Genomic DNA, 14686 nt, shown 5'->3' with positions numbered 1-14686 from the left:
AACTCTTGCCTTAGGCCAATACTTATGCGCAGAGATATCTATTAGTTTACTTCCCTTGCACGGTTTAAGACGCAGTATCATGCCTTTTTGCACAACAAAAAACATTTAGGATTTATTAATATGTGATTTACCCTTTAAAACCTGCCAAATATGATTTTGTCAGTTTACTTATGGTAAAAAAAAATAACTTTTTACAAGCCGATAATAAAATCAAATACCAATAAAGATTTTATAGTGCAGATAATACAGTTTTGTTTGAATCAAAATGTAACAATGGAAGCACTTTTGTAACACAGAACAGTTAGGATTAGTAAAGGTGCAATTATATTGATCTCTATTTCCTATGTCTAAACTATGTTGTGGTAGCTGGCTCAGGGTCTGGGCTCGCATTTTTGAAGGAGTAATGGTCTATTTGAAATGGAGAGGTCGAATATGTTGGCTACCTCTTAATGGAAATATCATTACTTTATCGGAACTGATATTATAAATCCGTCCAGAACAAGATGGTTTGTTTGGACAGGGCGAGTATTACCATGAATGGTGACTGAATCCTAACTGTTGTCCAGCAGTCCCAGCTATCTACACTGTGGAACGGGAGTGTTGAGATACAGGTATTTCTACTTCTGGCACAATTTTAGAGTTTTATGGCATTCAAAGGTTGAAACGCAAATATCAGTGGTGGTGGCAATGTAAAGTTCTGTGTATGCGATGTTGTCTCTGGCAGCAGTCATCACGCCACCACGAAGGCTATAGGCATGATCCATTCTGACTACAAAGTGATATTCTGCTGGGTGTACTTTACGTTCACAGAATGACTGGTGATAAACTTCTCTATTCCTATGATCATCTTCCGAAAGAAGGAGCCAGACTGCTGCGTAATGGTACTTGCTCATTTGTTGGACAGGATGTTTGTTGTAATGGCCCAATCAAGCTTTTTAAAGAGTTTAAGCTCGCAGCATGGAAGGACGCAGCAAAGATGTCGGGTTGGTACTGTATACTGTAATGTTTTCTGTGGCTTGGGAGGTTGCAATAGTGTCAATGTGGACTATTTCAAGCAAATTAGGTAGTAGAGATGTTAGGGAGTCCTTAAGTGTAGCAAATCCAGCTTACATTGTTGGCAGCCAGGAATATCGACAAAAGCCGGTCCAGTCGCCTTATAGGGCAACCACTGATCACGTGAGTCGCAGTCTGGACTTACAATGGAAAACGTACGGTTGGGCAAAGAAAAGGATGACAGTCACCCGATTTGTAGATATTCACCGCTGATATGTGTACGTTATATCTTGATGTGGGGCATGAAGTAATGCACCAAATTACAACAGTATATGTTGCGAAACAAGCTGGACCCGGTTGTTCGAAACTTTAACAAGTGATTAAGCAAACGGTTGATTAACTTTTAGGCCACACCAAATTGAAAAGTTATCCATCGGTTTTTTTTTCCGAAAAAAAATAATTTAATTTTTTTTTGAGAAAACCAGGAGCGAGAGAAGAGCGAAGAAATATCTTTGTCCTGTTTTGGCTCTCAATTAACTAATAAAAAACTTAAAATAGAATGTACAGCCCTTTTACATTCAATGTAATTCATCAGGGATTGAGAAAATATGGATACATTTTGGTTTGGTTACGTTTTGACCTGTAGGCGCACAACAAAGCGAACTCGTGAAAAAGGTAATAACATTGGCATACAGTACATTGTAATCAAACAATGTATGCGTTTGAAAATGCTATTAAGAAAATATGTAATATACAACAATGCATAACCTTAAACCATAATCATGACATAGATATGTGACTTGAATATTTACTGCTTTGAGAATGAAGCATTTTTTACTCGGCTTTTCGACGTTTTTGATAGTCAAATTATCTCTGTTACTATTAAAGCTTTTGACTTGAGACTTAAAATAAATATTAACTATCAAAGTCTACACCATAAGAAACAATCCCCATAATTCTGATTTGAATTTTGACAGAGTTACGCCCCTTTTTAACTTAGAAATGTTTGGTTAAAGTTTTATTTAACGTCCCATATCTCTGTTACTTTCAAAGCTATTGACTATTATGCCCCTTTACTGGCAAAGCTCTAATTCAGAGTCAAGCACTGAGAAGAGTCGAGCATGCTGTCTTATGGACAACTCTTGTTCTAATTTTAAACCTAATGGATTGATTTTGTGGAAACAAAGCCTCAATTAAGGTCTGAAATGGAGATTAACGTGCATTAACATTATTCTACTCGAGGACTGGAAAATTTGACGATCTAAGTCGGTCTGAACACAATTCCTTACCCCACCCACTTTCGTATACAATGCTGATCATTTGGACAGGAAAAACAGAAAACAGAAAAGTGACATGCATCAATACGTATTTACCCTTACCAAAATAATGTAGATTGATGCTATCAAATAAATTTGCATGTTTTTTCATCCAATTTTCAATGAAATAAATCCGATTTTTGTAGCAACTCGATTTGATAAACAAAGAAAATGGCGTAACTGCATAAGGGGAGATAACTTTAATGCAACTATATATAAGTATCATAATATATGTGTACGTAGTATGTATTTATTGTGTTTAAAGTCCATTTTAGAACAATCTGGGACTGGAATTATAAGCATTTGAACACTGTTACGTCCGTAAAAGTAGCGCACCAACAAATTTTGACTTGGCTTTTTTCAACGGGGCAAGGGCAAGCCAAAAACAAAACAAAATTATTTTTTTGTGTTTCTGAAAATATACGAGCGGCAAATCCGATGGAAAACTTTTTAATTTGGTGAGGCCTTAGAGTTGTATTTCAATATTTTAGAAAACTTTAAAAAAAATGTATGAGTTAAAGATTATGAACTCTCAAACTTATTTACTGCAAAACGAAAACATCGTACTAGTGTAGACTAGAATTTTGAATCAAAGTTTAACAAGCGGTTAGTTTAAGAGCCCGTTTAAATTTCGAACAACGGGGCCCTGGAGGTGGGTTCAAATCTAACATTAAATTTTTTCAGTGCGACTGCGTATCAGTGTACCATTTTTAATTTGATCTATTTCCTTTTCTAGTTTGTAAAATTTGCTAAATATTCTACCCATACTGTTGAGTACTAAACACAGGACACAACACGGCTATAATGTTGTCATTGTTGACACTGGCAGAAAGGACTCTATGGACTAGAAGCTACAAAAAAATCTGAAAAGAAAAAATCAATGTCATGCTTTACCTTTGAAAATACATGTATGTCTCATTTAATTGCATGCATAGAGTATATTCGGGGAGCATATATTGGTTATTTTTTTTTTGTTTTGATAGCTCTTATTTCCTACTTTCAAAACCTTACGTGTGATGATCTGTTGAAAGTTGTTATAATAAAGAATATGTTATGTTGTATAACTGATATTCATACGCTAATGTCCTTATTCCAGTGTTTTTGGGATATTCGGCGAATTGCTTTATCTACAGATAAGCTTTTTAGGATGTCCACATTGATTCACATATGTAAAAGGATGTTGTAAGATATTCACATTTCGCATGTATGATTAATTGAAATGTCTTTTTGATAAATTTTGTTTAAATATATTTTCAAAACTGTTGAAAGACACAAGTCCACATAAATATTTAAATTAAATTTTTTAGCTATCCAGGAGGTTTGACTTCAGTCTGTGATCACCTACTAATTCTGAGCGACTCGTCAATGCACACTGCATGATATGGAATCATAGGAGGTAAAGAATTTCCTTGTGTAAGTCTCCAAGAAATGTCTTTGCCAGATATTTTTCTTATTTTACCAAATATGTTAATACGCGTACTTATATTCGATACTTTACCAAATATGTTTATTACAACACAAAGATAAAACAAAAGTCAGCAAAGTCATCTTTTATTATATTCTTTAAAATCATATTAACAACTTTGTTACAAAACTTCTGAGACTTAAGGGCTAGCTTCTTTATAAAATGCTGTGGCATGTCCTCCACAGAGATGAGCCGCATGAGGGTTCAGCTGGTCCTTAGTTGTAGTGACCACAGCAGAGGTGCTAAGAGCGCTCAACAGCTTAAGCTGCAAACAAAAGTTCATAATACAACGCTACAGAAAGAACGAAACTGGTAACAGCGCAGACAAAACAATCATCTAGACGCGATGAAGTCATTGAAAAGTGGTAAGTTCGGTTGTGAACCATTTAAAATATTCTAGTTAAAGGTCCATTACTAAGGGAAAGTGAGTTGGCAATTTTTTTCATAGCCAGTGCATAGACTTCTGCAAGACACTAAATAATGAAGATTGGCAGGTCAAAATTTACAGAAGGTCTTTGGAACTCAAAGAAATGTATGTGTATTATGTTGAAATTTCAATGAATCGACAGAATGACCCCCCAGGTCTTTTTAACTTTCTTCATACTTCATAGAAAAATAAGTGTACATATACTGCGATTTATTTCGAATTTCTACATACCAACTTTCATTTTCCAATAAAATGAAATAGTTTCTGTGCTTTTTAAAAGAAATTAAAATGTTCACTTTCCTTAGTATTGGACCTTTAAGTAAATAAATATTTTAATAAAATTGACGACTGGTGTCTGACAAATCGTTAGGAACAGGTTCTGTGTATAAATTTCAAAATTAAGAAAAGTTTACAAATTAAAGTAAACAAGAATAAGTAGGCCCTAACTTACAGATCAACTCGCAAGGAAAACCCAGTTTCCATTTAGAGGCAGAGGAAATAAGATAACACTCATCCTTGTGCCACTAAAGAACCAACTGGTTCAGTACAGTAGGATTTGCTCTAATATCGATTATAGATATAAATATCCAGGAAAGTAACTCACAAGATCTGCTTTTAGAGCCCCCCACCCAATCCCCATCCACATCCACACACACCCGACTCCCAGGGCCAATATTTGATGTCAGTAAATTACTCCCGTTTGTAAAATGGCGAGCACAACACCAAAGTTAGGCCCATCGTTATAACTACGTGAAAACCCTAAAAGCAAAATGAAATACCTCCAAAGCTCTGATACCAGCGTCGGTGTGTACAGCTACCTTCTCTGAATCACTCAGCGAGAAGACGTAGCAATCGTGTACGTTTACTACCACCATTTGTTGCTGCAAGTTATTAATTAGAAGATAAAAAATCAGTATCACGTACAAATATTCTTACATGTATAGTAAATACAATAATAATATGGACACTTTATATGTTAAACTTTCGCAAAATTTGGCCACGCTTAGCCTGGCCTGGCCCCGGCCTTGTCGAAAATTAGGCTTATCGGGCCAGGCCAGGACAGGTGAAGCTAAGCCAGACCAGACTAGGCCAGTTATTAGAACATGCCGCTCACTCGCTATTCTAGTGAGGTTTTTCGTGTATGGCTACGTTAGTGCATATTAAAGTAATATATTCCCATTCTGTAAACAGTTTTGATGATTTTTTTGTGCATTTATCATGAAAATGTTTATATTATCGCAATCGAAACAATGTAAAAACATTTTTAATTCATACTAATAAAATGTTTACACTTTCAGTATACAATGCGGTGCCGTTTTAGGCCTGCTATTTATTCACCATTTTGTTATATTTTTGATTCAACTTGTGATATCCTTTACTTATTTTATGATATCATTGGACGCGTTTAGTCTTTAAACATAGTGTATTTAATCGTATCACTAATTTATTTTAAGGTAGCGTTCAATTACGAAACTAATAATATCACAAAGTTTTTGATATCCGTGAATTAATTAATGAAATCACGAAATGAAGTTAGTATACTACAAAATGGTGAATAAATAGTGAAATGACTACCCTATAATGTATTGATATTTGTTTAAGGGATTTGTAAAATCTATTTTATGATACTAGTATTGGTGCAGAGTGCCTTTTCACGTACGTACACGAGTGCTTCATTTTTATAGGTCTTTGTTCTTCATCACATAAATGAGTTCAGAACAGTGTACCTAACTCTTCTTCATATGACGTGGGTTCGAAACTACGGCAACCATGTGTTCAGGACCATGTCCGATAAGAAAACAAATATTTTGTATAGATAAAAACAATATAATGACTTATTAAGATGCAAGGACATATAAAAGACATGCGCATGCGTACGGATCCCGGCGTGTGTCCTCATATTAATTAAAAACTCACCGTGTGTGGTTCGTAGACAAACCTGAAAGAGTCTTTCTCGCCTGGTTCTCGTGTAGTGTTAGAATGTGGTCGATGTGTCGTGTTTGAATGATGATGGCCATGGTGAGGTTTGTGAGTTGTCGTCATAGCCTGAGAGCCAAATTTACCATAAATAATTTGATGCATACACGTAGTAAATCTAACGAAACACTTGACTTTAGCCAATATCTTATTATTGATATATTTAATAGTTCACTCTTAGGCCAATATGTAATAAATAACCTATTAAAATTTCAAGAAAGTCAAATTATGTAATACAAGTAACGACATACTTTTTATTTTCATTTTAAAAACTCATCCCAGTTTTAGAAAGTCCCCCAAAAAAATAAACGTTAAAGAGCGGAGGTGTAGGTATCGACTGTCACTTTGTACCATAAGCATTGGTTTCTGACAAAAAATATATGCTCTTCTTAGAAATGCAGACAATGACATGATTTTGTTTTTGTTAGGAGTTATTGTAAGTTCTAAACATGCATGTGTACAACATGATTATTCAAAATACAGTAAGTTCCACTGTAAAAATTTTACATTTGCTTAAAAACTGCTTTAAATGAATGTTTTTGTTGCCACTAAAAAGAAAACGCAAAGAGCAAGTAACTAAAAGGAAGAAACATACATCAAATCGCTATAAACAAATAGCAGAAAGCACGAAACACGCAATAAAAAACAAATGGTGAAAAGTAAAACGCAAGAAGCTTAATGGATGGCACATCGGAACTTCATAAAATGCAGCTGAGTCAACGATGGCGTCAATTTTATATCTCTAAAATTGCTTTCATTGTTGCCTTTTTATGGAATGCGGAATACTTTTTGCCAGTTGTTATTTGGTAAATGCTATTTGTTATTTGCTAACAGCCATTTGCTATTTTCTAAATGTAATGTTGCAAATTACATATTGCTATTTGCCATTTGCCACTTGCTCAAATGCTAATTGTCAGTTGCCAGTTAACGACCCATCTTCGCCAACTACTGTTCGTTCATTTGCTATATGCTATTTGCCAGTTACTTTTTGCCAATTGCTCATTTGCTAAATGATATCTGCCAACTGCTCAGTTGCCAATGTTTCATTTGCTAAATGTATTTTATACACTCGGGAGGTTGTACGTCGTACGAAATAATTGCACTCGGGCTGTGCCCTCGTGAAATTATTAAGCCCGACGTGTAAGTGCCCATTGTGTATAAATAGTGTTAAAATACGATTTTGCTGTAAATTATTTCTTAATTATAACGCGTATCTCTATGGTAAAGAATAAATGAAAGCGCTTGTATGATAATAATTAATGTTTGACCATGTTAGATCTTCGAGCCAAAAACACTGAGCTTAAACTGTAATGACAAAATATTTGAATGAAACTACATGAGAATCTGCTCACAAAACTTTATCATGGCAAATAAGCAATTGGCAAATGGCATAAAACAAATGAGCAATTGGCAAATAGCATTTGTATGTAGCAAATGAGCAATCCACAAATAAGAATCAGCAGTAAGCGAAGAGTAATAGAGTAATAAGCAAATGGCAACTGCCAAATAGCAAATAGCAATAAATAACTGACAAACAGCATTTAGCAAATGGCACGTCTGAATTCAATATCAGCAAAATGTTAATTAGCATTTGGCAAACAGCGTCCAGCAAATGACATTTCTGAACTCACAGTCAGCAAATAGTTATTAGCATTTAGCAAATGGCAATTAGCAAATGACAAACGGCATTTAACAAATTGCAATTAGCAAATGACAACTGACTATCCAAACCCGCATTCCATACTTCATGGCTGTAAGCAGGTTTGCGTGTCTGTGTGTTTAAATGGCAAAAAAGTAAAATATCAAAACATAAACAACAAGAAGCAAACTTCAAAAATCAGTAGCAAAAATACGGTGCCCCTAAAGTGACATGTTACACACTTTTTTTCCAATTAGGTAATGTGACACTTTTTTATTTCGTTTAAACGAAATCATTTCGTTTAAACGAAATAACTTATTTCGTTTAAACGAAATCATTTCGTTTAAACGAAATAATCATTTCGTTTAAACGAAATAATCATTTCGTTTAAACGAAATAGTTATTGAAATAGTTATTGAAATGATTATTTCGTTTAAACGAAATAACTATTTCGTTTAAACGAAATGATTTCGTTTAAACGAAATAAGTTATTTCGTTTAGACGAAATGATTTCGTTTAAACGAAATGATTATTTCGTTTAAACGAAATGATTTCGTTTAAACGAAATAAGTTATTTCGTTTAAACGAAATAAAAAAAGTGTCACATTACCTAATTGGAAAAAAGTGTGTAACATGTCACTTTAGGGGCACCGTACAAAAATGACTCCATAATTATTATTGAAATTATTCAAATTAATAATCAGTTGAATAGTGTATGTTTACCGTAACGTATGAGACGCACAAAATACTGGCGATAATGATTCGGAGCATGGTGCTGTCTTCGACTGCCACAGATTTGGTTTGAGTCTAACATCCTCTCTCTTAAACGCTCGTACTTATATTCGGCCGAATTTTATATATGGTAACATCTTATCACTGAACTTGTATACGGCACGAATTACGTACTCTTAGTTCTGTACTATATCTTAAATCGTGTCATACACAAATGTTTAGGTCTTGTGAAAATATTACAAAACCATCCAATCTACAAACCTTTAACAATTCTTTGTGAAGAATTGAAATGTGTATGTGTATGTATCGTTCACTGTGAATCAAGAGAATATGTAGGTGTATGTATCGGTTTATAAGAAAAACTGAATTTTTACTACAAAACTGACATGGCCTTTCCTCTTCTCCAGGACAGGACATTTAACATTTATAACACGGTATTTTAATGCTAGAAAGATGTATGCCGAGTATGTCGGGTTTCATCACACTGAATGGCAAATAGTGAAGTCATTTTGCATTATAATCATTTATAAAATTTATGATCAAATATTGTTTCGTAGTCCTTTCGCTTGAGAATGTTTCTTAAATACTTACGGATTTCTTCGCAACCTTAAAGTACGGTGTTCCGTTAGGGCCAGCGCCTGCTCCCTATTAACGCGAAGCGCGAAGGTACGACGGTACGATGGCGAAGCGTGACAGTACGATGGCGAAGCCTGACAGTACGATGGTGACAACACGACAGTGCGATGGCGAAGCGCGACAGTACGATGGCGAAGCGCGACACTACGGTGGTGACAGTCCGTCGTACTGTCGCGGTTCGCCATCGTACTGTCGCGCTTCATCATCGCAGTGTCGCGCTTCGCCATCGCACTGTCGCGCTTCACCATCGTAGTGTCACCATCGTACTGTCGTGCTTCGCCATCGCACTGTCGCACTTCACCATCGTAGTGTCACCATCGCACTGTCATGCTTCGCCATCGTACTGTCGCGCTTCACCATCGTACTGTCGCGCTTCGCCATCGCACTGTTGTGCTTCACCATCGTAGTGTCACCATCGTACTGTCGCGCTTCGCTATCGTACTGTCGCGCTTCGCCAACTTTTCTCTGTTTACTTAAGGGCCGACTTTAATGTACAGAATTGTACGGTCAGACGGAGGGACGTGCTTTGGATATACTTACTAATAATCTTGTTGTTTCTTCAATTAAAACTTTAGGGTCAGTGGTAAAAAGACAGGGTCGGTCGGGTAAGCGGACACAAACAACTGTATTCTAGACCAAATTATCACTTTTGCATAAAATATAGCCAAAAGCTTTATAAGCAAAATTTATACAACAGTGTATTTTCATTATTTTTAGCTGACAATATATACTTTTAACGTTTCATGGCTTGAAATATATGAGCTGATTAAACAACATTTTCTCACAAAACAATTAATTACATGTAAATACATTAACATTTATTTTTCCACAGAGTGGTTAATTTTGAATACAATGGTATTTTGTTCATAAATAACACTCGGTTGGGTGATATTCGTTTTTATTATCCCTTGAGTAAACAAAGTAAAATAGCCATAGATCAACGGAACCTATTTTGGAATGATACATTTCAAACAATCTTAAGGTATGATATTTTTTTAATATCATCATGCCAGATGATATTCATTTGAGTGACACTCTGCCGGGAAATTTTCATTTGAATAACATCAGGTCTGGTGATATTCATTTCAATAATACCCGTCCAATTATTTGATCATTGGACAGAGCTGACAATACTACACAATACAGAGTTTAAGAAAACAGAGCAAAGAAAGTGAAACGCGACAGTACGATGGCGAAGCGCGACAGTACGATGGTGACACTACGATGGTGAAGCGCGACAGTGTGATGGCGAAGCGCGACAGTACGATGGTGAAGCGCGACACTACGATGGTGACACTACGATGGTGAAGCGCGACAGTACGATGGTGAAGCGCGACAGTACTATGGTGACACTACGATGGTGAAGCACGACAGTACGATTGTGACTCTATGATGGTGAAGCGCGACAGTGCGATGGCGAAGCGCGACACTACGATGGTGAAGCGCGACAGTACGATGGCGAAGTGCGACAGTACGACGGACTGTCACCATCGTAGTGTCGCACTTCGCCATCGTACTATCGCGCTTCGCCATCGCACTGTCGTGTTGTCACCATCGTACTATCGCGCTTCGCAATCGTACCGTCGTACCTTCGCGCTTTGCGTTCACAGGGAGCAAGCGCTGGCCCTAACGTAACACCGTATTAAAGACTGTAACTTTTGTCTTACTTTAAAAGAACCAGAGAAAATGGAAATTATTATGCATTACTTCGTATTGAATGATCATTATATGTTAATGTCAAGATAAGAAAATAGACAACTTTTAGTATCAGCTTTCTTTAAGAAAATGGTCTGAGCCCGTGCATGTCTTTTCTTTTTTATACGCCCATTTGCAAAACGGGACGTATTATGGGAACGCCTCTGGTGGGCAGGCGGGCGGCCGGGCAACATCCACAAACTTTGTCCGGAGCATATCCTCTTCATGCATGAAGGGATTTTGATGTAACTTGGCACAAATGTTCACCATCATGAGACGAAGTGACATGCGCAATAACCAGGTCCTTAGGTCTAAGGTCAAGGGTCATACTTAGAGGTCAAAGATCAAATTCAAGAATGATTTTGTCCGGAGCATTTCTTCTACATGCATGAAGGGACTGTGATGTAACTTGGCACAACTGTTCACCAGCATGAGCATGAGACAGAGTGTCATGCACAAGAATCAGGTCCCTAGGTCTAAGGTCAATGTCACAATTTGAAGTCAAAGGTCAAATTCAAGAATGATTTTTTCCGGAGCATTTCTTTTTCATGCATGGAGAGATTTTGATGTAACTTGGCACAGTTGTTCACCACCATGAGACGGAGTGTCACGCGCAAGAACCAGATCCCTAGGTCTAAGGTCAGTGTCACACTTAGAGGCCAAACATCAGATAAAAGAATGAATTTGTCCAGAGCATTTCTTCTTCATGCATGCAGGAATTTTAATGTGACTTGACACAAATGTTCACCACCATGAGACGGAGTGTCATGCGCAAGAACAAGGTCCCTAGTTTAGAATTGCTTCCCTTTGTAACTTTTTTTAAAAAGTGAAAATCTAGAAACTGTAACAAAATTGTTCTGAAGTAGCTGAATTTTATATGAAATATTTGTTAAACGGTTGTGAAATATGCTAAATTTTGCATTTTTGATATTTCATTTCTTTCAGAATTTTATGAAATTTTATACATTCAAACCCAATTTTTAATGTTTAAAAGGAATATGGCCCTATAATGAGACACTCGTATGAATAAATCAAAGTATGCTTATGCAATAAATGATCATTAAATTTTGTCCGCCGGAATGTGTTTAATTCAGTGGAATATGTCTTATTCAATAAAAGATAAAGACAGAAAAATGTATTTTAGCAAAACATTGGTGATTTTTTCAGCATCAAACAGCTTGAAACTATGGTAACCGTTCACATTGCAACGACGATTGATACCTGGATATGAAATACTCCATACATGTTTTTGTCCAATATTGGTTGCTGTGTAAAAGTATGACCCATTTCTTAGCATATGCATTTCGACCCTCTATTTTAAAACAATTGTCTTTACAAAGAACGCACTAGATAAAGAATATTATAGCCACTGAAACGGAATATTTTGAAATTATGAGTTTCGTGAACAAAGTTTCTCAGCCATTTCGCTCTTCTTCCTCTCGATCCGACGGAATTCATCAACGTTCAAAGAAGCAACTATTCAATTTGGTATAACTAAGTTTATAGTAAATATATAAATATATATTGGTAAAATCTAGCTTTAAAAAGGTATATGTAGCAACTGAATACATTTTTGTAAACTAATAAATCTGACAAAATACAGACTTGCACGCATAACTGATAAATATTCTCATAGTAAACCTTGAACAACAAACAAAAAGTTCGTATTCATGAACACATTAACAATTTCCTCATAACTATTATATAATATCTAATTTCTGTGTTGACAAAAGGTATGTTAGATAACTAGGTAATATTATATTGCATGTTAATGCTCCATAAATAGTTTTAAATTTCATCTTTCAAAAGTCTTTAGAATTCGTAAATCTCCATTTTGGTGGGATATGAAACGAATCCGTGTGAACATTTCTTTCTTTACATTTTTTTAATATTTTGTTTATTTTCACTTGAAAATTTGAATCTTTTCCCGCAAACATCGATTTACAGTCTTATAGACAAGAAAGACTGAACAAGAATGCATTTCATCCGATACGGAAGTAAAGATACACTGTGAGACAAGAAAACATCTTAATTTATAGAAGGAAAGTAAGAAACAGCCTCATTACACCCAAGTCTACTTTTATGTTTCTTCCTACGTTTGAAGACCGTATTTTAGTTCTTGTTTTGTTGATCTTGATTAATTCTTGCCTTCTTTGGTATATACTTTTCATTTAATTATTGTTCCACAGTACAATCTATCAAGGTAGGGTATGGGTGTCATTTTTTGAATGCCCGTTATAGTAATAACAAACATTTCGACATCTGTACCTGTAGCCATGCATCTGTCATTTTTTGAGGCTAGGTCTGTTGCTACTAAACTTACTTTTCCGTAACAAGAATTTTTTTTATTTCTTTTGAAATATTAGTCAATACCATTCATATTATACATCATTGTAAAGAACAACGAGACTGGAAATAGAAAATTATTATTTTTTAAATATCTTCCTTCACTTTTTAATTTATCTAAAAACGGTTTTGATAGGGTATTATCTAAGCCATTTTTGGTCACCTACATTTTTTTTAATTTCAGTTCAACTTTTATCAGTGGATGGGTTGTTATAACAATGTCGAGATATCTTAATCAAAGAAACATTTCAAAGTAGAAGCTAAAGAGAAATGTTTAATAAATCAGTTGTAGACTTTGTCATTGGCCAGCATTTTACGCAAGGAAAAACATTTTGGCCATATAATTTACATCCTATTATGACCTTGGGTGTGTATACTGTTAATCTTGCAAAAAAAAATAAAGCCACACAACGAAAAATCGGATTTGGTAGATCAAACAGTTAATTCCTTGTTCATTCTTTCTGTCTGGAACCAAACAGATGTTACATGTGTATGTACCGAATGACTTAAACTATGGGATTTTGAAGTATAACTTTATCTAACACTATCTAATATATGAAACTGTCATGTTTGATTAAAAACAGACTGACCTTAATCTATTGCAAAAAATATTTGCTTATATTCTGTGAAATGGTTGAATTAATTTAAGCTTATTATCATTTCAACCACAAACATAAATAGCTTTTAGACCAAAACTCAAACGGTCAAGGTCGTTTTTGCAAAACCTGATAATGAGGGAACTTGAAGTTTACTGTTGGAGCGAATAATAATAGTGATAAGTTTATCCAACGAGGAAAACATATTTGGTTTTAGCCAGTCTAACATATGAGTATCTAATATAATTATCTTCAATCCTTAGTCTGGCTCCAGTCGTACTATGTGATCAAGGGGCAGATAATCCAGACTAGTAAATCCTTTGTACGTAATATAGATGGTTTAGATATAAGGACACTTTTTAGATTATTTACTGAATGTCAATGATACTTTATTGCTGTATCTTCTATTATTTGTCGATATTTGATCTTTTTTTTTGCCAAAGTATTATCGTCTTAATTGGCTATAATTAATGTTATACATATGTAACGAAAATAAATCCTAACGAATTTGCCCAAAAAGCAGAGAATTTTTAATTTTACATCAACTGTATATTTCTTTATAGCGAACTTTTTAAACCAGGATCTGTTAAACAGCTTTCCCTAGTTTATATCTCAAAATTTCCATTTATACAAAAGTTAATACCAGTTTACTCTGAACTGAAAAAGGAAAATGATAGTTCATCAAAATCTCTTCGGAACTTTTCTAGTGACCAGTAGGAGTAAATAAAAACATTATTTAAGCCATACTAGTAGTAGTTTGTTTTGACAGCGCTCTGAAAGGGGCAAGGAGTTCAAAATTTATACCCGATTCAGTCATCTATCACATAAATAACTATATATATATTTCTTATTTAATTTGTATAT

General features: G+C 35.1%; 1 protein-coding gene across 1 annotated transcript; it reads right to left on the bottom strand.

The window, feature by feature from the left end:
• Positions 1-3844: 3844 nt before the first annotated feature.
• On the bottom strand, positions 3845-8672 carry LOC123523592 (uncharacterized). The gene is made up of 4 exons (XM_045301254.1): positions 8541-8672; positions 6119-6247; positions 4981-5082; positions 3845-4039 (listed from the first exon to the last, which is right to left on the bottom strand). The coding sequence occupies exons 1-4, from the start codon at positions 8586-8588 to the stop codon at positions 3914-3916; spliced, it is 405 nt and encodes a 134-aa protein (XP_045157189.1). The 5' UTR covers positions 8589-8672; the 3' UTR covers positions 3845-3913.
• Between the last annotated feature and the right edge of the window lie 6014 nt (positions 8673-14686).

This window comes from Mercenaria mercenaria, chromosome 3 (genome assembly GCF_021730395.1).
Source record: "Mercenaria mercenaria strain notata chromosome 3, MADL_Memer_1, whole genome shotgun sequence".
Taxonomy (NCBI): Eukaryota; Metazoa; Mollusca; class Bivalvia; order Venerida; family Veneridae; genus Mercenaria; species Mercenaria mercenaria.
Note: the sequence above shows the minus strand (reverse complement) of the source record. Positions and strands in the feature narration are given on the sequence as shown.